At 37.8% G+C, this 24,902-nt stretch overlaps 1 protein-coding gene across 1 annotated transcript in view; it reads right to left on the reverse strand.

Annotated features, from left to right (window-relative positions):
- ABCA13 (ATP binding cassette subfamily A member 13) overlaps nucleotides 1–24,902 on the reverse strand; it is a 489,034-nt gene that overhangs the window by 365,934 nt on the left and 98,198 nt on the right. The window contains 2 exon segments of the mRNA XM_055124812.1: nucleotides 9,238–9,401; nucleotides 11,062–11,148. Coding sequence (XP_054980787.1) covers nucleotides 9,238–9,401; nucleotides 11,062–11,148 — 251 coding nt within the window.

The raw sequence follows: 24,902 nt of genomic DNA on the forward strand, positions 1-24,902 counted from the left end.
GATAAAAACCATATGATCATATCAATAGATGCAGAGAAAGAAAGCATTTGACAAGATCCAACACCATTCATGATAAAAACTCTCACCAAAATGGGTTTTGGAGGAACTTTCCTCAAGATAGTCAAAGCCATCTACCACAAACCTATGGCAAGCATTATCATCAATGGAGAAAAACTAAGGGCCTTTCCTCTAAGATCGGTTACTAGGCACGGATGCCCGCTCTCACCACTTCTCTTTAATATAGTACTGGAAGTATTAGCAATAGCCATCAGGCAAGAAAAAGATATTAAGGGGATTCAGTTCGGAAAGGAAGAAATCAAGCTCTCACTATTCGCAGACGATATGATACTATACCTAGAGAAGCCTAAAAGATCTAGTAAGGAACAATTAGAAATAATTGGCCTGTACAGTAAAGTCGCAGGCTATAAAATCAATACCCAAAAATCCATGGCCTTCCTATATGCAAACAATGAGACAGAGGAAAGAGACATGAAAAAAGCAATCCCATTCACATTCCTGGTCCAGAAAATCAAATACCTTGGAATCAGCTTAACTAAAGAAGTAAAGGACCTCTACAAAGAAAACTATAAAACACTACTCCATGAAATAAAAGAGGACATGAGGAAATGGAAACATATCCCCTGCTCATGGATAGGGAGAATAAACATTGTCAAAATGGCAATACTCCCCAAAGCATTATACAGATTCAACGCGATCCGTATAAGGATACCCATGACATTTTTCAAAGAAACGGATCAAGCAATCCTGAAATTTATATGGAACAATAAACACCCACGGATAGCTAAAACAATTCTTGGGAAAAAGATGATGGGAGGCATCACCCTCCCTAACATTAAACTCTACTACAAAGCGGTAACAATTAAAACAGCATGGTACTGGAACAAAGGCAGAGCCAAAGACCAATAGAACAGGTTGGAATATCCCTACACACAACCTCATATGTATGATCATCTAATCTTTGATAAGGGAGCAAGAGATGTGGAGTGGAACAAGGAAAACCTCTTTAACAAATGGTGCTGGCACAACTGGAGAACCACATGCAAAAGAATGGGCTTAGACCCTAACCTGACACCATGCACAAAAGTCAGATCAAAATGGATTAAAGACCTCAACATCAGACCACAAACCATAAGGTACATTGAAGACAAGGTTGGCAAAATCCTCCACGATATTGAAGATAAAGTTATCTTCAAAGATGACACGGAACTGAGCAATCTAGTAAAAACAGAGATCAACAAATGGGACTACATTAAACTAAAAAGCTTCTGCACCGCAAAAGATACAGTGACCAGAATACAAAGACTATCTACAGAATGAGAAAGGATATTTACACAATACCCATCCGATAAGGGGTTGATATCAAGGGTATATAAATCACTGGTTGAACTCTACAAGAAGAAAACATCCAACTCCATCAAAAAATGGGGCGAAGAAATGAACAGAAACTTTACCAAGGAAGAGATACGAATGGCCAAAAGGCACATGAAAAAGTGCTCTGCATCACTAATCATCAGGGAGATGCAGATCAAAACAACCATGAGATACCACCTCACACCACAGAGACTAGCACACATCCAAAAGAACAAAAACAATGGCTGTTGGAGAGGATGTGGGGAAAGGGACCCTTCTTCACTGCTGGTGGGAATGCTGACTGGTTCAGCCCTTTTGGAAAACAATATGGACGATTCTCAAAAAAACTAGAGGTTGAACTCCCATTTGACCCAGCAATACCACTGCTGGGAATATATTCCAGAGAAGCAAAAAAATATAGTCGAAATGACATTTGCACTTATATGTTCATCGCAGCACTGTTTACAATAGCCAAAATCTGGAAAAAACCTGATTGCCCTAGAACAGATGACTGGTTGAAGAAACTTTGGTACATCTATACAATGGAATACTATGCAGCTCTTAGAAAAAATGAGGTCATGAAGTTTGCATATAAGTGGATCAGTATGGAAAGTATCATGCTAAGTGAAATGAGTCAGAAAGAGAGAGACAGACATAGAAAGATTGCACTCATCTGTGGAATATAGAATAGTAGACTAGGAGACTAACACCCAAGAATAGTAGAAATAAGTATCAGGAGGTTGACTCCATGGCTTGGAGGCTGGTCTTTCATTCTGGGCAACTCAGAGAAGGGAAGACCAAGTAAAATGTGGTCGGAAGTCATGCGGGGGGTTTGGGGGGAAGGGTGATGCGTGCCGAATGTAGACTAGAGACTGAACACCATGGCCACTCAACACCTTTATTGCAAAACACAAAACCTAATCAGAGAGAGAGAACAAAAGGGAATACCCTGCCATAGTGGCAGTGCGGGGTGGGGGAGAAGACGGGACTGGGAAGGGTGGGAGAGATGCTGGGTTTACTGGTGGTAGAGGATGGGCAACATGGTGAAGGGATGGGTTCTCGATCTTTGTATGGGGGAAACATGAGCACAATAATGTATAATTCATTTTATTAGATCAATAAAATCCAGATAAAAAAAAAGAAGGACTAAGAGGGGCCAGAGAAATACTGCAGTAACTAAGGTGCTTTCCATGCATATGATGATCTGGGTTCAATCCTTGGCATTTCATGGTCTCCCAAGCCTGCTAAGAGTGTCCCTGAGCACAGAGCCAGGAATAAGCACTGAGAACTCCCAGGTGTGGCCCCAAAACAAATGAAGAACAAAACATAAAGATTCAGAATACTAATATGTAAAAAAAATATCTGCTAGGGGGCGACAGGGGAAGAGCCCAGGCAGCTCTCCCCGTCAGCCGCCCCCCTTGGCCCCCTGTTCAGGGGTTCGGTTCCAGGCCGCTTGCCCAGCCAGAGCAGCCCGGCCATGGGGCAGACGGAAGAGGAAACGAGGGCCAAGCTGGTTGATTGATCAGTTGCCATTTATTCCATTCACTCCACGCGACTCCTCCATCCTGCTCTCTCTATCCTCCTTCACTCTGGGTTCTGCTTCTGAACCTCCTTCACTAGTCTCTCCCCCTACTTGTCTCTCCCACCTTGCCCTCTAGGCTACACACAGTAAGCTAGCAAAACCAACATAAGAAAGCCCTTCCTGAGGGCTGGGCATTCCAAAGCTCTTCCTGACTGCCAGCAGGAAAAATACCTCTTAAGATTTTTCTCCTTTCCTTAGTCTAAGAACTTATTCACATCTTAATACTAGTTATTTTTGTATGGACACAGTTAAGAAATACATTGTAGCTTGTAGGGCAGCTCCTGGCAACATCTTGCAGACTCAGACTATAGTGCTCAGGCCAGCTTAATCATTCCTAACCCTAACAAGGTCCAAATCTAGTTATCACTGTTTGAATCATGACAGCATTAGTCCATGACCAAGCTCTTAACTTATAGTTAAGCATTTGGCACTTTGGCCAGGCCCATCTCGATGCCAGGGTAGCACATAACTCATCACTTGCCCTGGGTCCATCCCGTCCCTCGTCGGGATCCTGCTTTTGGGGGAGCTAGGAAGTAAGGGCAGCTGTGGCTTAGATCATGAGAACATATGCCCAGGAGGAAAATATCATGTAGAGTCAAATGACTCCCAGGTTACAAAAGCATAGTATTTGCTACAGTCTTCCTGTGCCCATACAAAAAGACATGGCTCTGAATAAACTATGCAAAGGACTCAATGAGAAGAGAAATACAATATTTACAAGTCAACAGAACACAAAGAAAGAAGTTACAATTAAACACAGAGGAATGGGATCACTGTGATGGGAGTAACCCAATAAACCTAAACTACCTGAGGCTATGTTATCCTACACTACTATAAAGCTAACATGATTAAATGTGCATCTATCCTATGTAAAATGACCTATGTGCTTAATTAAATCTAAAATTTTATACAAACTAAAAAGTGGTATACATATAATTACATGTATAGATGTACATATAATTCTATAAACATTCCTACATACAACAATGCTTCTGTATATAATATACTTCATATTATAAGTGTACTATATTTTATCTGTCACCCTTCTTGAACTTAGAAACAGGTCCAAGGTTCTATAGGTCATTAACAATTCAGGTTATGAAAAGTGAGGTTGACATATAATATTCTATTATATAAAGCTTCTCAATATTTTTCTCAGAACCATCATTAGTTTCTCTTGCAAAGAAAAATCATTCACGTGATAGGAGCTAACGAACATAAATCAAGGAAAGTTAAATACGGAAACACTGAAATATAAATTTAAAAGAGCTTTAGGTTTGGAGTCTATACTTCTCATGGGATTTCTCAGAGAAAAGAAGCATTACGTTAGTAATCAGAATATCCAAATCCAAGTACCATACTATTGGACCCCCAGTACAGAACCTTCAAACTATACCATAAGGAAAACACAGCCAAAAATTAGCACATAGCATCCTGACTCTGACACACACATTATTATTATCATTCCCCTTTCAGTTAATTTTTCCCAATTAATCTGTGTGTGAAACATAAACAGAAATCTTACAAAACCACTTGCTCATTTATTTACCTACAATTTTTAATGAGACAGTAAGAGTATTAAGGTGCTTTCTTGCCTGCTGTTGACTCTGATCTTATCCCTGCTACAGCATATACTTCATATCATAACTTTAGACACTGCTGTCAGCAGTCATCTTTGAGAGCACAGCCAGGAGTCAGCCCTGAGTACCATCATATATATCCCAATCGCCCCCAAAATATATAGTATGTGTCCACCAAGAGTCAATCATAATTTATCTACAGATCCTAGAGTACAGAATCACAAACACAGGCGATAAAACCTTTTCAGATAGGAACACAGTAGACAGCCCTGAGGATGGTAGAAAGGTTTAATCAGAAAAAAAGAAGGGCATTGGGTAGAGATTTAAGGGGACTCTTGACAAGTTGACTTAAGTTTGTCTGAGAAAAATGCTTCAGGCTAAAAGAATATCAAGGGTAAATGATCTGAGGGTTTCAGGAACTAATACTGTACAAAGGGAGTACACGAGAAGGCAGTGACAGCTCTATGCCCATCCACCTGGCAGGACTTTATTAGACTTTCTGTCCGTAGACATTGGTGCATACCCTGGATAATATTGAGAGATACTATATGTTGCTGTCTAGAGGAATAAAGTTATACGATTATGGTTTAGAAGCATTATTCTAGTTAGTGAACTGAGAAAAAGGCTTAAGGGGAGGAAAGAATCAGAAAATTATATCTATATGCATGTGTGCATATATATGTGTATATATATATATATCCAGTAGAGGTTTGAATCAGAGAAAATGGAAAAAGCTTGTTGATACAAGATCAAGTCATATGAAATTCCAGAGGATAGAATAGACAGGGTTTTTCTAATGGAAAAAAATGGGTTAATTAAACTGTAAAACATAATTAACAATACTTTAGGCCCTAGAAACTTGGGGCAAAAAAGAATCCCACGAAAGAGAAAAGTTGTGTGAGATATACAAGGGCTTTTTTCAGGACACTGCTTGGAAAGTCTGAAGAAGTATATATTTAGAGACAACATCATTCTGATATTCAGGGAACTTGTGTTGGTAAACAACACTTGCAAGTTGTAGGGATAAAAATAGCACTTCCTATACTATAAAGATAAAGATAAGATGTCCAAAATGTAAGCACAGAGATGTAACAATATGTAACATATGTAATAATATGAGTGCTGAGAGTGGGACCATACAAAACCAGAGGATGTAGAAGTGAAGACAAACATGGGACCGGGAGGAACCGAGTATCTAATGGGAGCATGGGTACTGGGTGAACGGTCAGATTCAGAGACCAGAGCTTTGTCTGCAGACCTTTATGACACTGGGGAGGATTGAAAGAAATCAACTCATACAGTTATTACTTTTCTACTTCAGTGGATTTTTAATAAGGTCTGTTTCCTGTTCATCCCTATACCATTCTGCATTGTGGGTTCTTAAATGCCTCTTAACTGCTGAAAGACACAACATTCACATCACCTTAAAGGTAGGGACATAGATGCTATTCACTTATTATTGAACATAACCACAGGGAATAGTAAAGAATGATGGTGACCAAACAAGCAGTTGCTCTGTAAGTAGGCAAATGTTGAGATCTGCTCCTCGTCTCCAGAAATGACTCATTTTAAGAAATCATTTTAGAGGATACTGGACTATTCTCTCACTGCTGAGCATGGAATTATAAACCTTCACTAATTCTCAAAAAAAAATTCACAAGTGCTATATTTTCCTTCCTCCTCACTTCTTAGTTACACAGGTGCAGTAATGATCTGTGTCAGAATTCTTAAACACAACACACTTTAGAGAATATAGGTAGGACAAAACCCATGGTACCAGAGCTCTGCCCAGGAAGCATTCCTCAGAGAATAAAAAATCCTAACTCATAAATACTATTTTCAAATTCAATTTAATTTGATACATTTGTAATTTTCCTGCTATGTAGTTATTCCCAAATGTAACAATATTAAAATTTTTACAATAGGGAGTTACTGAAAGGAACATAATCCAGCCCCACTCTCTCTAATAGAAGGACACTGGAATAAAAAGTCCCATTTTGCTCATGAAAGCAATTATTGATCTGTGCATTGAGGAGGGTAGAAGATGAAGGTTATGATTGTCAACCCATTAACTATATTTGGGAACAGGGTCTGGCAACCCCATGAAAAGCAGCACATATCAGGCACTGGCTAAGGCTCTGTAGCTCTGGTATTCTGGATGTTTCAGGAACTGGTCAGTGAATATACTCAGCTTTGTAGACATATTGTTCCACACAGTTAATCCCCAAGTTCTCGGGAGGAAGCAGGAAGTCCCAGTTCAAGCTGGTGTTCCAGTCACACCCCAATACAATTTATCAAAGACATACTGAGACTTATCAGGTACTTATTTCATTTTTAAAATATAATTTCTTTTTCACATATGACTCATTATTGTTGGTTTCTGCTGTTTAGAACAGTGAAAGGAAAATGAATAAGAGCTAATATGCCTGAATTTGCTTCATATTCAATTGTTGAAATTTTTATGTCCAGTGGAATTTCATATTGATATTGAGATAACAATATATTAGCATATTCATTATATATTAAAGAAACTAAAATTTTGTCTGACTCTTTGGTCAAAGAATATTTCAAATTCTATAGTTTAAAATTAGCTTTACGATTCTTTGAAACTTAGATGATAAGTCTTTACATCCCAAGATAAGCACCATTCTAACCGTTTTCATAAAAGTCAGGAACTTTTGTTTATCATTAAAATTTATCTATTATCTTCAATAATTATTGGCAATAATATAATAACTTTTCACCATAAATTCAGTCATCTATTGTATTAAAAATTGCAATCTCTTGCCTATTTCACTATTTCAAACTTTACGCAACACTCAATTATTTTAAAGCAATGCACGACTAAAGCCCAATAGAATTTCAAATTTTCAAATTTCCACAGGACTCCAGTTCACAACCACCAGTTCTCCAAAAGCCTAATTAAGGATTCATTCCTTTCAAGCCAGAGATATAGTTCAATGGGCTGAATGATACAGAGTGTGATATGTGGATAAGAAGCCTAGGTACAATCCCTGGCAAACTGTGAGTCCCTAAGCACTGTAGTGAGAAATATTCTTAAGAATAAGAACCAGGAGTAGTCCTTGAGAACTGCCAGGTGTATCCTCCACAACCTCTACAATAGAAGATTCATACCTCTCACCCCCATCTCATATCATCACAGAGGTAACACCTGAAATATCTTCATCATGTTGAGGGAGTTTAACAAGAATGATGCATGTAAGAATTAGTTTCTTCTCTATTTTCTGTGATAAATTTAACATTCACTGGATGTATGATTAGGTTGGCTGACTGTGTAATAAAAAATAACCAATATTCAGTACTAAATCTGAAGACAGGAAGATCTTCCTTGCATTGCTGGAAAAGTTGTTTGGCTTTTCTGGGAGCCTATTCATGGGTCCAAGGGATCTTTACTCAATGACAAGGAATATACCCAGATTAAAGTCTGGTTGTTGGATATTGCTTTAACTGAAAATTCTGAATGATTTCTTATCAAGCATGTGTTCAAATTAGTCACATGAAGCTGAAGTGACCATTTTGATTAAAATACAAGATCTTGATACAAATTCATTCACAATTTATTCAATTAGAACTAGTGATGATGCTTAACAAATGGTTATCTGAAATCTGAAAATTTGAAATTCCACAGGGCTCTAGTCATGCATTACTTTATTTTTAGTGTATAGCAATAATTTCTGTGTAAATGTTCTCATCATGGTCTAGTTAACAATATGATATAAGTGAATATAAAATTGGATAGTCTTTAAAAGATAGCAAATAGTCAATAATAATTAAACACAAATAGTTATGAAGTCTTATATTTTATAATTTAATTTAAATAATATTTAAATAAGTTTAAATAATTTAATTTAAATAATTTAATTTATTAATTAAATTATTTTATTAAATTTATCAGATAATAAATTAATTTTTAATAATTTAATTTAAATAATTTAATAATATTTATAGTTTAAATAATATTTAAATAATTATGGGTCTTAAATAGTGATTCTGTTTAAAAATTTATAGGACTATAAGAATAGTACATCATATAGGATGCTTCTCTTTCATGCAGTCAACTGGAGTTTAATTCTTGAAGCCCCGTATGGTCCCCTGAGTACCATAAGAAATGATTCCTGAGGGCAGATTCAGGAATAAGCCCTAAACATAGCACTGTATAGAACAAAATTCAAAAATAAATAACTAAAATTAAAACTATTTTGTTTTTCATGTTTCTATAATTTTACCATTATCTTTTTATTTAAGAACCAGCTTGCAACTTTCCTTAAAATTAACCATCAGCTCCCATAAGCTCGAGAGTTAAACCCATCACACCACTAGGAGTGCCTAATTCTTATTTCACTGCATAACTTGCAAATTATTGTGCATAATACAATTAGTATGTCTCTGGTTTGTTTGTTTGTTTGTTTGTTTGGGAATTTGGGGCGGAGGATGGTGTGGAGGCACCTGGCATACCCAGCTAAGCTCAAGACTTGCTTTATGCTAAGTGATCACTTATGGTGGTAATCAGTTAGACTGATTGCCAGAGTTGACTGCATGCAACGGAAGTGCCTTAACCCCTGTATCACCTCTCCAACCCAAGTGATATTTAAAATACAAAATCAACATCCTAAGACTAAGGAAACTTCCTTGCCTGTCAATGTTAATGAAGAGAAAATTCTTTCAAATTTCTCTATCACATACCGGATAGTGATCATACACCAAAGTGACTCCTTGTAGAGCAGATATACTGAGATATCCTATTCCATCTTGCTTGCAACTCAGAGTAGCACACAAAACATCCTTCGTAAAGACAGGGTTTTCTGCCAAAGGAAAACAGAAGAAATAGTGAACAAGTATTTCCTGAACTTCTCTCACAAAGTCATTTTGAAGATTAAAAATTATACAACTCATAAATATTTATTAATGAGTACAAATAAATATTTGTTTATAAGGCAAGCAATGCTGAGACCTGAAGCCATTCCCTGCTACAAACAGCAAGCTAGCCAGAAATTCAAAGATTTATTGCTGGCCTTAGTTTGTGGTGCCAGCAACCATCCAGTAGGCTTCCATCAAGCAAGCCTTCCAGAAATGCCTGTGTTGCTGGGGATCATTTGGCTCAGTATCTTAAATCATGCACTATCTCCCTAATCCCTAATCAAGAATCCTTAAGTGACCAAAATGATTCAATATCATTTTTAATATTTGTAGTATGATGAGTAAGCTATATTTTTTAATTCTAAAACTAATTCCTTTTATCTTAATTAAATATATAAAAATCAATATCCATCCCTAGACTAGGTTCTCTCCATATATTTATTTATTTAGAAACAGTTTATTTATTTATTTTTTTACAGACTTACAACTTTTTGTGCTTGTGTTTCAGTCATACATTCCTCCACCAGTGCCCATTATCCACCACTGATGATCCCAGTATCCCTCCCACTCCCCAACCCGATCCCCCCCACCACACCCACCTCTGTGGCAGGACATTCCCTTTTGTTCTCTCTCTCCTTTTGGGTGTTGTGGTTTGCAATAGAGGTATTGAGTGGCCATCATGTTTGATCTATTGTCTACTTTCAGCGCACATCTCCCATCCCCAGCGGATCCTCGAACCACACTTTACCTGGCGATTCTTTCTCTATCTGAGCTGCCTTTTCCCCCAGCATGTGAGGCCGGCTTCCAAGCCGTGGAGCCAACCTCCTGGTACTTATCTGTACTATCCTTAGGTGCTAGTCCCCCATTCTGTTACTTTATATTCCACAGGTGAGTGCAATCTTTCTATGTCTGTCTCTCTCTTTTTGACTCATTTCACTTAGCATGATGCTTTCCATGTTGATCCACTTATATGTAAAGATCAAGACTTCATCTTTTCTAACAGGTGCAAGTATTCCATTGTGTAGATGTACCAAAGTTTCTTTAACCAGTCATCTGTTCTCGGGCACTTGGTTTTTTCCAGATTCTGGCTATTGTAAACAGTGCTGCAATGAACATTCGAGCGCAGATGTCATTTCGAATATACTTTTTTGCCTCTCCAGGATGTATTCCCAGTAGTGGTATCATGGGTCAAATGGGAGCTCAATTTCTAGTTTTTTTTTGAGAAGCATCCATACTGTTTACCAAAAGGGCTGAACCAGTCGGCATTACCGCCAGCAGTATAGGAGGGTCCCTTTCTCCCCACATCCACGCCAACACTGGTTGCTTTTGTTCTTTTGGATGTGTGCTCTTCATCACTAATCATCAGAGAGATGCAGATCAAAACAACTATGAGAAACCACCTCACACCACAGAGGTCCTCTCCCTTTAAACAAGAGTCAAATTTATCCCAGTTTTCACAGGAAAGTTTTGTTTTTACCTATTGTTCCAGAGTAGTAGTCAGTTTGTCTTCTGTCATGCTCAAAAGTAGACTCATATAAAGGATGTATTATATGTAGGGTGTCTTAGAAGTTCCCTATCCTCCAGGCATCAGGATTGTACTCTTGATGGGATGGATAAGCCCCCGGCTTTAATCCTCACAATGAGGCTCACCTGTATAATCACACTTCCCACAGTTTTCAGTTATGCCCCTTTGGTTAATATCCACCAGATGAAGCACAGAATAGTGCTCTTTTAGTCCTGTATGACAGTGAGAGTGACATTTCTCCTCCATACTCTAAGCCATGGGAACTTTCCACTTTCCTTTCAAAAAGTAAGCATTGGGAATAGGAATATGCCTTCAGGTGGACCTTAGGTCCAGAGTCTTTGGCAGTCACACAAATCTACAAGCATCTCCAAATTTACCAAATTAAGCCAAAATATTTCTAAATTCAGGTCCCATTTACCTCCAAATTCAGCTTATTGCCTTCTTGTGTTTCTTCACGTACCACTTACTCATTAATTGTACTGCCACTGGTCCCCTGGCAGTATCTTTTTTCAACACGACTACTACACAGCAACTAACTTCCCCAATCCTGAACCCAAGCCTTTCCCATTAGTTAGATGTGCGAACTACTGCCTAGAGCTCATGGGTCTGTAAATATCTAATTCATGCAGGCACTTCTTATAAGATAATGGTGGTGATTTTAGTTCTTAATTTATTTCTGACAACTAACACATGTATTTTCACCTAGTAGGTAATTTGTACATATTTTCTTTGGAGATGTGGCACCCTGATAATGCCCAGAGTTTATTCCTGGATCTGTGCTTAGGAAACACTCTTGCAAGTGCTTGGGGGATCATATATAAGTCTGGGCACAAAATTAAAGTCAGCTCCAAAAAAGGAACATATCTTAATCCTTGTATCTCACCAGCTTTCCTGATAAAAAATTTTTTACATAATTCATTACAGAATATAAAAATGTACTTTGATGAGTAAAGCTTTACTTTTATTACAGAAAAAAATCAGCCCTAATTATTATATTTTCAAATTTTCATCAAAATAATTTTAATGTTTTAAACTAGATGCAATAAGTAAAAAAAATAGTCCAAGACACATGCTAATCAGAATGACAAAAACCATAGATAGGATATTTGAAAACAGAAAGATCAAAGAAGGATATTGCTTATAAAGGAGCACCCTTAAGATTCACAGCAGACTTATGTAATGAAACTTTCCAGGCCCAACAACAATGGGGAAAAATAGTAAAAAATCTCAATGACATAAATACTTTACCCAGCTAGATTCTCATTTATACTTGAAGGAACAATACACAGCTTCACAGATAAACAACAACTCAGGAACTTCATAGACTCAAAACCATGTTTACAGGAAGAACTAAACAGGCCCCTCAAACATATCAAACCCCTAAAGAAATATGGCACAAAACCTGTAACAATAATTTCTCTCAGTGTCAATGGGCTAAATGCACCGATGAAGAGACACAGAGTGGCAGGATGGATTCAAAAATTGAACCTAACATTTTGCTGCCTGCAAGAAATGCAAGAGAGAGAGAGAGAGAGAAAGAGAGAGAGAGAGAGAGAGAGAGAGAGAGAGAGAAGTGGCAGACTGTGTGAGCAGGAGAGATTCAGGGGATATTGGTGGTTGGAAATGTACATTGGTGGAGGGATAGGTGTTGGAATATTATATGACTAAAATACAATCAGGAAAGCATTGTAACTATATCTCACGATGACACAGTCAATCAAGAAAAAAGTTTTTTTAAAGAAAAAAAAAGAAACACATCTGAACAGTCTGAAAAAATACAGATTCAAAGCCAAAGGCTGGGAAATAATTCCACAAGCAAACAACATCCTCAAAAAAGCTAAGGAGGGCATACTAGCATCAGATCACATAGACTTAAGCTGGAAGAAGGTTATAAGAGAGAGTAAAGGTCATTAGTGATCAAGGGCTATGTACTTAAGAAAGAACTCAAACTCTTCAATGTATACGCACCTAATGAGGGAACAGCAAAATACTTGAAACAACTGCTCATAGACTTGAAGAAAGACATTGATAGCAACAAAATAATAGAGTTTTAAACACTGCTTTTTTAGCTCTCAACAAATTAATCAGACAAAAGCTCAGCAAGGACAAACTTTATTTGAGGGAATAAAAGAAAGAGAGGGATTAGTATATGTATGATTTCATCCCTCAAAAGCTGAATGCATATTCTTCTTCAGTGCATCTGGGATATTCTCCAAGAGAGACCACATTCTGGGCCATAAAACATACCTCCATACAATCAAGAGGACAGAAATTGTATCAACTGTCATTTTAGACCATGATGCACTGAAAATAGAGAGAATCACACACAGAAACAGAGAATCAAATCAAACACCTGGTAATTAAACTGCTCAATACCGAACAACCAGTGGCTTAGAGATGAAATCAAAAAATAAATCAAATATTCCTTGAAAAAAATGAGAATGAAGACATTAGTTACCAGAATATGGAACATGGCAAAAGCAGTGTTAAGAGGAAAATTTATAAATCTCCAAACATTCTTCTGAAAGGAAAAGTGAGCCCTAAATAAGTAATTTAGCATCACAGCTTAAGATCTTGGAAAATGACCAACAAGAGGAGTCCAAACAAGGCAGGATAAAGGAAATAATAAAATGTATAGCAGAAATTAATGCTATTCAAGCCAAAATAAAAACAATTTGAAAGATCAATGAAATCAAGAGCTGGTTCTTTGAGAAAATAAACAAGATCAAAATCCACTAGCAAAGACTCATAAAGCAAGATAGAGAAAGAACCCAACAGAACCAGAAATGAAAGAGAGGATATCATGATAGAAACCACAGAAATACAAAAGATCATCAGAGATTACTTTAAGAATCTTTATGCCATGAAACAAGATAATCTAGAAGAAACTAATAAATTCTGGACTCCTATAATCTCCCAAAGGTGACCCTAGAAGACTTGGAATACCCGCACAGACCAATCACTATTGAGGAAACTGAAATAGTAATCTGACACCCAAAGCAGAGACACCACAAAAATAGAGAATTATAGGCCAATATCCCTGATGAACACAGATGCACAGATTCTAAAAGATTCTATGTAAATAGAATCCAACGACTCATTAAAAAAAATATCATGCACTATGACCAAATAGGATTCATCCGGGGATGCAAGAATGGTTTAACACTCCCAAGTCAATCAACACAATACACCATATCAATAAAAGAAAAGATAAAAACCATATGATCATATCAATAGGTGCAGAAAAAGCTTTTGACAAGATCCAGTGCTCATCCATGATAAAAATTGTCAACAAAACTTTCCTCAGTATAGTCAAAACCATCCACCACAAGCCCATAGCAATAATTATTCTCAATGAAAAGCCTTCCCTCTAAGAGCAGGACAAGACAAGGTTGCCCACTCTCACTACTTATATTCAACATAGTACTGGAAGTACTTGCGATAGCACTTAATCAAGAAAAAGTAAAAGATAGCGTGCATCTAGATAAGAAAGGAAGAAGTCAAGCTTTCACTATTTGAAGATGACATGATACTGTACTGAGAAAATCCTCAAGACACTACAAAAAAGATCCTGGGATTGGTGTGATAGTACAGTGGGTAGGGCATTTGCCTTGCATACAGTCAACCAACGTTCTATTTCCAGCATTCCATGTGGGTCCCGAGCACCTCCAGGAGTAATTTCTGAGTGCAAAGTTAGGAGTAACCCCTGAGCATCACTGGGTGTGACACCCAAGAAAAGCAAAAAAAAAAAAAAATCCTAGAAAAAATATACCCCTGGTGCAAAAATACAAGCAGAAATGAAATCTGCAGTTGTATTTCATTATGGCACTGTTCATAATTCCCAGAAACTGGAAACAACACAAGTGCCTGAGAACAGACAACTGTTTAGAGAAGTCAGAAGGAGAGGCACAGACATAGAATGACTGCACTCATTTGTAGAATATATAAAAAAAAATCATAATACTTACACCCAATGCCAGTAGAATGGTCAATTATAAGTTTTCTGTGAAACCATAAAACACCCTGAATAGCAAAGCCATACATAACTGAGAAATAAGAATTAGGGAGGAATCTCATTGCCTAACTTGAAACTGCAGCACTATAAAACTATAATTATAAAAACACTGTGGTGTTAAAATTAAGATAAACTCTGCTAATGTACTTGAATAAAATACCCAAAGACAATCCCCATATAGGCTTTGAACTTGAAACAGCCTCGGGATACCAGGGCAATCTCAGCCCGGGCCGGAGCTCGGCTCTAGCCGAGTTTCGACCCGGTTGGCCATGCCTTTGCACAGCCGGTGGATGTGGAACGAGCAGGAACCAGAGACAGCCTTAGGATTTTGGGTTCCAGCAAGTGCTTGCAACCATGTATGGAGACTGTGAACTAAGCTTTTGCTACATGCTGTTCCAGGAAGGGAAATGATTCATTTTCCAGCTTAAATCTCCGTGGACTTAATTACTATAATACAGAAATTGTAAACTGTGTGGCCGCTACCGCAGCCGCGCGACTTTTTATCTCTTCATTCTCATCAGTGGAACTTATTATCAAATATTTCCTTCTCAATAGAGCTGTATTCTTGGGGGATAAATTACAACAAAAATAGTGAGTCTGCTTTGAAACTCCAACAACAATAGTGAGTTGTGTGTTGAAATCTGGAATGTAATCAAGGTAAAGAGAAAAGGAAGTGAAATTATCAGTCATGCACGAGGAGGGGGTTGGGGGGTGAGGGGTGGGATGTATACTGTTTTTTTTTTGTTTGCTTTTGTTTATGTTTGTTTTTGTTTTTATTGGTGGTGGAATATGGGCACTGGTGAAGGGATGGGTGTTTGAGCATTGTATAACTGAGATATAAGCCTGAGAACTTTGTAACTTTCCACTTGGTGATTCAATAAAATAAATTTTAAAAAAATTTAAAAAATAAAAAAAGACAATCCCCATATCTATGCTCAATTAATTTTCAATGAAGAAGCTAGGTACAACAAGTAGAGTAATGACAGAATCTTCAGCAAATGGTGCTGGGAAAACTGATATTCACATGTCAAAAAAATGATATCATATTCATAACTTACACACTACATAAAAGTCAATGTAAGGAGGATCAAACACTTGAGATTAAACCAAAATACTCAAATATAGAAAGAATTCTTCAAGATTTGGATGGATCTCAGAGCTGTTTTTAATTATATGACTCCACTGAAAAGACAATAGAAACAAAAATAAACAAATGAGATTTTGTCAAACTAAAAAGTTTCTGCACACCTAGAGAAATATTTACTAGAACTAAAATACACTTGACTGAATGAAAAAAAATATTTTTCTCTCAACACATTAAAAAAGCATTAGTATAAAAAATACATAAACCACAAAGATCAACAAAAGCATCCATAAATTCTATCAAAAATGGAAAGAATAAATTAACTCTGTATACTGACATCTGGCACAAGTCAAAAAAACAAAAAAAATACAAGAGCAACCAGTAGTGGCACGGATATGGGGACAAAGGGACTCTCCTTCATTGTTGGTGGGAATATTGACTGGTCCGGCATTTTTCAAAAACAATATGGATATTACTCAAAAAAGACTAGAAATTGAGCTCCCATTTGACCTAGCAATACCACTTCCATATAGCAATACCATATGTATAGCAGATTAATATCCACAGCCAGGAAAAACAGGGGCGAGGAGGACTGGTCAATGATTAGAATCAACAAGTGTGGGTGGGTGGAAAGTAGGTCAGATAGAGAAGGGATCAGTGTGACAATAATAGCTAAAAGCTGGAAATTATCATGCTGGACAAAAACGGAGTGTTAAAAGTAGGTATATACCTGACACTGACAATATTTCTGTATCTGTATTACAAACCACAAACCCCAAAAGGAGAGAGAGAGAGAGAGAGAGAGAGAGAGAGAGAGAGAGAGAGAGAGAGAGAGAGAGAGAGAGAGAAAAGAAAAGCCATACAGGCAGTCTGGGGGAGTGGGATGGCAGGTGAGATGGGTGGGAAACTGGGGATACTGGTGGTGGGAAATATACACTGGTGGAGGGAGAGATGTTGGAACACCTTATGATGGAAACCTAATCATTAACAGCTTTGTAAGGGTCTATCTCATAGTGATTCAATTTAGAAGTTTTTTTTCAATTCTGGGAAGGCAGCAGCAGTGGTGGTGGCTATACTGGCGTCAGAATGGACCCAGGGCTAGCATTCCTAAGGAAGTGATTGTGCAGGATTCAAAGGCATGGAAATCTGCTAAAGCCTGGCCCCAGTTTAGAAAGGCAGATGGTGTGGCGCTCCCAGCAGACTGTGACTAATGTGGCCACAACCAGTTATATTCTCCCTATGTGGCCCATAAAATACATTTCAGAGTTACACAGTAGCATCAGAACAGAAGAGAATGTCTTAGAAAGGGAAGAAAGGATCCCGAACACACCATTCGACTGCTACATGCACTGTGGGAAAACAGCACAGAACGCTACCATGAGGAGTGGAGGAAAATAGGAGCTTCAATATGGAAGACCCATATACATAATCTCTGATAAAGAATTCAGAGATGAAATGGTGAGGATGGTCAGTGAGCTCAAAGAAACAGTGCAGTGGACATCCAATAAAATACAGGAGGAAATGAGAGCAGAAATAAGAAAACTATAAGCAGAGGTGTCATTAATAAAATTTTGGTAGATGAAATGAAAAACTCAGTGGGTGTGCGCAACAGTAGAATGATAACAGCCAAAGACAGTATCAGTGAGCTTGAAGATGAGTTGCAGAAAGCATTCAGGCAAAAACAGAACACAAAAAAGACCTTGAAATAGCTCAGCTCAAGGGCAGGAAGAGAACTATGGAATGAATTCAAGAGTAACAATGTATAAGATTCATTGGAGTTCCAGAGGTACAGGGAGAAAACACCAATGAGGTAGGAACAGTTAAAGATAACACTGCTGAAGAGTTCAGAACTGCAGAATGCAGGAATCCAGAACAAAGAGACCAGAAGGATACTTGCTAATAGAGACCACAATAAAAAGATGAATTAAAAATCTCAGTAGATGCTCTCAACAGTAGAATGACTACAGCCGAAGACAGAATCAGCAACCATGAAGATGAGCTGCAGAAAGCTTATAGGCAACAACAAATAATGGCAAAAGGCTTCAAAATGGCTATAGAGCGAATCAGAGTCCTTGGGGATGACTTCAAGAGGAACAACATAAGAATCATTGGAGTACCAGAAGCACAGGGAAGTAACCCCAATGAACAAAACACAGTCAAAGACATCATTGCGAAGAAATTCCCAGAGCTGGAGAAGGCAGGCATCCAGATACAAGGAGTCCGAAGAGTACCAGCAAAAAGAGACCCACATAAAAAGACTCCAAGGCATATCATAGTCAGAATGACGGATGCTATGGATAGAGACACAATTCTGCAAGCAGCAAGGTCAAAGAAGGAAATCACATACAAAGGAGCACCCCTCAGATTTACAGTAGACCTGTAAGAGGAAACCCTCCTAGCCCGAAGACAATGGTGGGACATACTGAAAAAACTCAACGAAATGAACGCCTCACAAAGAATACTTTATCTAGCTAAACTCTCACTCAAACTCGCAGGAACCATACACTATTTCTCAGATAAACAACTTCATAGACTCAAAACCAAACTTAAAAGAAGGTCTAAAGGGGCTACCGTAATACAAGGAGGAGCCCCATAAGAACAACTAACCCCACAGAAAGATGACACAAAACCCCATGACAATAATCTCTCTCAATGTCAATGGCCTAAATGCACCTATCAAGAGACACAGAGTGGCAAAATGGATCCGGAAATTAAATCCAACATTCTGCTGCCTGTAAGAAACACACCTGAACAAACAGAGTAAACACAGACTCGAAGTCAAAGGATGGAAAACAATCCTGCAAGCAAACAACTCCCATAAGAAAGCTGTAGTGGCCATCCTAGTAACTGACAACATAGATTTCAGGTTGCAAAAGATTAAAGGGGACAGCGAAGGTCATTTTCTGTTTATCAAGGGATATGTACAACAGGAAGAAATCACACTCTTAAACGTAAATGTTCCTAATGAATGACCGGCTAAATATTTAAAACAACTCCTATCAGAATTCAAAGAGGACATCACTAACAGCACAATAGTAGTCAGAGACTTCAATACTGCCTTATCACCTCTGGATAGATCGACAAGAAGAAAACTCAGCAAGGAAACACTGACTCTGAAAGAAGAAATTGAAGAGAGAGGCCTGATAGACCTATACAGGGCTTTACACCCCAAAAAGAAAGAATACACATTCTTTTCCAGTGCACATGGAACATTTTCTAAAATAGACCACGTGCTGGGCCCCAGAACATACCTCAATAGAATCGGAAAAATAGAAATTGTATCAACCGTCTTTTCAGACCACAATGCGCTGAAGATAGAAGCTAACCACTCACCGAAACGAAGAACCAAATCAAACACCTGAAAATTAAACAACTGAATGTTGAAGGAAAGGAAGAAATCAAAAGATACTTAGAAACAAATGAGAATGAAGACACAAGCTACCGAAACCTAAAGCTGTTTTAAGCGGAAAATTTATAGCTCTCCAAGCATTCCTCAGGAAGCAAGAAAGGGCCCACATAGATAGCTTGACCTCACGGCTCAAGACCTTAGAAAAGGACCAGAAAAAGGAACCCAAACCAGACCAAAGGAAAGAAATAATAAAAACTAGAGCAGAAATTAATGACATGGAAACCAAAAATCAATCCGAAAGATCAATGAAATAAAGAGCTGGTTCTTTGAGAAAATAAATAAGATTGATAAACCGCTAGCAAGACTCACAAAGAAAGAGAGAGAGAGAACCCTAAGAAATCGAATCAGAAATGAAAAGGGGGACATCATAATAGAAACCGGCGAGATTCAAAAGACCATTAGAGACTACTTTGAAGGTCGATATGCCACAAAACAAGAGAACCTAAAAAAAATGGATGAATTCCTTGATTCCTACAATCTCCCAAGACTGAACAAAGAAGACTTGGAATACCTGAATAGGCCCAGTGATGTTAAGGAAATTGAAATTGTAATAAAAAATACCCCCAGAAACAAAAGCCCAGGCCCAGATGGTTTCACTAGTGAATTCTGCCAAATATTTAAAGAAGACCTGTTGCCAGTTCTCCTCAAGCTTTTCCAGGAATAGGAAAAGTAGGAACTCTCCCAAATAGTTTCTATGAAGCATACATCTCCCTAATACCAAAAGCAAACAAAGACACCACTAAGAAAGAAAATTATAGACCAATATCCCTGATGAACACCAATGCAAAGATCCTTAACAAAATATTAGCAAATAGGATCCAACAACTCATCAAAAAGATTATATATCATGACCAAGTGGGATTCATCCCAGGGATGCAAGGATGGTTTAACATTCGGAAATCAATCAACATAATCCATCATAACAACAAAAGTAAAGATAAAAACCATATTATCATATCAATAGAAGCAGAGAAAGCATTTGACAAGATCCAACATCCGTTCATGATGAAAACCCTCACCAAAATGGGTTTTGGAGGAACTTTCCTCAAGATAGTCGAAGCCATCTACCACAAGCCTACAGCAAGCATTATCCTCAATGGGGAAATACTAAGGGCCTTTCCTCTAAGATCAGGCACAAGACAGGGGTGCCCACTCTCACCACTTCTCTACAATATAGTACTGGAAGTACTTGGGATAGCTATTAGACAAGAAAAAGAGGTTAAGGGCATCCAGATAGAAAAGGAAGAAATCAAACTCTCCTATTTGGAGACAATATGATACTATATCTGGAGAAGACTAAAGCCTCTACAAAGAAACTCTTAGAAACAATAGACTTATACAGTAAAGTTGCAGGCTACAAAATAAATACTCAAAAATCCATGGCCTTCCTATACACAAACAATGAGGCAGAGGAAAGGGAAATGAAAAAAGCAATTCCATTCACAATCGTACCCCAGAAAATCAAGTACCTCAGAATCAGCTTAACCAAGGATGTAAAAGACCTCTACAAGGAAAACTATAAAACGCTACTCCATGAAATAAAAGAGGACATGAGGAAATGGAAACATATACCCTGCTCATGGATAGGGAGAATCAATATTGTCAAAATGTCAATAATCCCCAAAGCATTATACAGATTCAATGCGATCCCTATAAGGATACCCATGACATTCTTCAAAGAAATGGATCAAGCAATCCTAAAATTCATATGGAATAACAAACGCCCACGGATAGCTAAAACAATTCTTGGGAAAAAGATGATGGGAGGCATCACCCTCCCCTACCTCAAACTTTACTACAAAGCGGTAACAATTAAAACAGTATGGTACTGGAACAAAGGCAGAGCCACAGATCAATGGAACAGGGTGGAATATCCCTACACACACCCCAAATATATGATCCTCTAACCTTTGATAAGGGAGCAAGAGATGTGAAGTGGAGCAAGGAAAGCCTCTTTAACAAATGGTGCTGGCACAACTGGACAACCACATGCAAAAGAATGGGCTTAGACCTCAACCTGACACTATGCACAAAAGTCAGATCAAAATGGATTAAAGACCTCAACATCAGACCACAAATCATAAGGTACATTGAAGACATGGTCAGCAAAACTCTGCACGATATTAAAGATAAAGGTATCTTCAAAGATGACATGCAACTGGCCAACCAAGTGGAAACAGAGATCAACAAATTGGACCACATTAAACGAAAAAGCTTCTGCACCGCAAAAGATACAGTGAGCAGAATACAAAGACTATCTACAGAATGGGAAAGAATATTTACACAATACCCATCCGATAAGGGGTTGATATCAAGGGTATATAAAGCACTGATTGAACTCTACAAGAAGAAAACATCCAACCCCATCAAAAAATGGGGCGAAGAAATGAACAGAAACTTTCCCAAGGAAGAGATATGAATGGCCAAAAGGCACATGAAAAAGTGCTCTGCATCACTAATCATCAGGGAGATGCAGATCAAAACAACCATGAAATACCACCTCACACAACAGAGACTAGCACACATCCAAAAGAACAAAAGCAACCACTGTTGGAGAGGATGTGGGGAGAAAGGGACCCTTCTACACTGCTGGTAGGAATACCGACTGGTTCAGCCCTTTTGGAATACAATATGGACGATTCTCAAAAAATTAGAAATTGAGCTCCCATTTGACCCAGCAATACCACTGCTGGGAATATATCCCAGAGAAGCAAAAAAGTATAGTGGAAATGACATCTGCACTTATATGTTCATCGCAGCACTGTTTACAATAGCCAAAATCTGGAAAAATCCCGAGTGCCCTAGAACAGATAACTGGTTGAAGAAACTTTGGTACATCTATACAATGAAATACTATGCAGCTCTTAGAAAAATGGGGTCATGAACTTTGCATATAAGTGGATCAGCATGGAAAGTATCATGCTAAATGAAATGAGTCAGAAAGAGACAGACATAGAAAGATTGCACTCATCTGTGGAATATAGAATAACAGAGTAGGAGACTAACACCTAAGAATAGTAGAAATAAGTACCAGGAGGTTGACTCCATGGCTTGGAGGCTGGCCTCACATTCTGGGCAACTCAGAGAAGGGAACACCAAGTAAAATGTGGTTGGAGGCCATGGAGGGGGAGGGGGATGCGTGCTGAATGTAGACTAGAGACTGAACACCATGGCCAGTCAACATCTTTATTGCAGACCACAACACCTAATTAGAGAGAGAGAACAAAAGAGAATACCCTGCCACAGTGGCAGGGTAGGGTAGGGGGAGATGGGATTGGGGAGGGTAGGAGGAATGCTGGGTTTACTGGTGGTGGAGAATGGGCACTGGTGAAGGGATGGGTTCTCGAACTTTGTATGAGGGAAACATGAGCACAAAAATGTATAAATCTGTAACTGTACCCTCACGTTGATTCACTAATTAAAAATAAATAAATTTTAAAAAACCATGAATCTGACATTCTGCTGCCTACAAGAAATATACTTGAATTGTCAGTGTAAATACAAACTCAAAGTCGAAAGCTGGAAAACAACCCTTTAAGCAAACAACTTTTAAAAATCCGGGATGACCATACCAATATCCTATTGGATATTAACCCTAAGTGTCTTAGGCTGCATCAGTGAACTGCCCCTTTTCTTCCATCCAGAGGAGTTTACAGTGCTCTCACAAACTCTTTAATCCCGAGTTTATCTTGAACCTTTCTTTGTGCTTTATCTCTCATTGTCAGCTTCTCCTTCTCCTTGTCACTTCAATTAAGAAAAAGAAAGATATGGAATGCAAATTGTAAAAATAAAACTATCACTGGGGCTGGAGCAATAGCACAGCGGGTAGGGCATTTGCCTTGCACCCGGCCGACCCAGGTTCGATTTCCAGCATCCCATATGGTCCCCTGAGCACCACCAGGAGTAATTCCTGAGTGCATGAGCCAGGAGTAACCCCTGTGCATCGTTGGGTGTGACCCAAAAAGCAAAAACAAAACAAAACAAAACAAAAACTATCACTGACATGATCGTATACAAAGAAAACTCTAAACATTCCACTAAAAAATTTTATAAACAATAAACTTAAAATAAATAGCATAGTAGAGGACATCACATACAACACAAAATTTACTATATTTCTTCATGAAAATACTACTTTATACAAATAGTTTCCAAAAAAATCAAATACCTATTTATCAACAAATATAAGACCTATACCTTCAAGACTATAAAGCACTTGTGAAAGAAATGGGAAACTAGAACATAGAAAAATATTCCATATTCATAAATTGTAAAAATTATCATTTTCAAAACAATGTATCAATACACTCCCTGTAAAACTTACCACAATGTTCTTAAAGACTTAGAACAAATACTAATTAATGTGTACAGAGTCATGAACTTTCTCAAATAGGCCTCTTGAGAAAAAATAAAGAAGTTTGGAGATATCACATTTCCTGAATTTAAATTATACTATAAAGACATAGAATTAAAACAGCATGGTACTAAAATAGGGATAGACTGGACAATAAATTAGAAATTAGAATTCCAGAGACAAACTTCAGATTCATGGAGAGTTAATCTATGACAAAGGAGTCAGATGCAAGAAATGAGAAAAAGAACTATCCCAAATAAATTGCAGTTAGGAAAGGTAGACAGCTATGTGCAAAAAATAATAATAAATAAATCTAATTCAAAATGGATTAGAAGTATTACAATTGGACCATAATCCTGAAAATACTTTGAGGAAAATAAAGGCAGGATCTGGACCTTAAATGTGTTTCCAATGATGTGATTCTTTTAGTACAGATCACTGTTTCACTATATCACTGTCATCCCATTGCTCATCGATTTGCTTGAGCGGGCACCAGTAACATCTCCATTTTGAGACTTGTTGTTACTGTTTTTGGCATATCGAATACACGACGGGTAGCTTGCCAGACTCTGCCGTTTGGGTGAGATACTCTCAGTAGCTTGTCGGGCTCTCTGCAAGGGTGGAGGAATCTAACCTGGTCAGCTGCGTGCAAGCAAACACTCTACCCACTGTGCTATCGCTCCAGCCCCTAATATAAAAGTTATACAAAATTCTATATGTAGTATAAAAAAAGTACATTTAAAAAAAGCACATCAAAAACTGTGAAGGAATAATAATAATGATTTGCCAAATGAAGAATATTGTAGAATCAATAAAGATTAGTCATAGTAAATTTAACTTAGTGACTGACACTTAAGTTTGAATCCAGGTTATTTCCCCATATTTTTGCTAACTACCTTGCCAATCGCTTCTATAGCCTACCTCTTGAATCTAGGGAGACAAAAACTGTTAGTCTTTACAAATCAGTTATTGTGTTTATACTGTAGTGAAATTTTCTGTGGAAGATGACAAGCAAAATCTCAAAAACCTAGTTATTTTTGAACAACTCAAAACAAAAATAAACATATGATATGGCATAAAATTTAAAAGCTTTACATCACCGTA

This window comes from Sorex araneus, chromosome 2 (genome assembly GCF_027595985.1).
Source record: "Sorex araneus isolate mSorAra2 chromosome 2, mSorAra2.pri, whole genome shotgun sequence".
NCBI classification, from domain to species: Eukaryota; Metazoa; Chordata; class Mammalia; order Eulipotyphla; family Soricidae; genus Sorex; species Sorex araneus.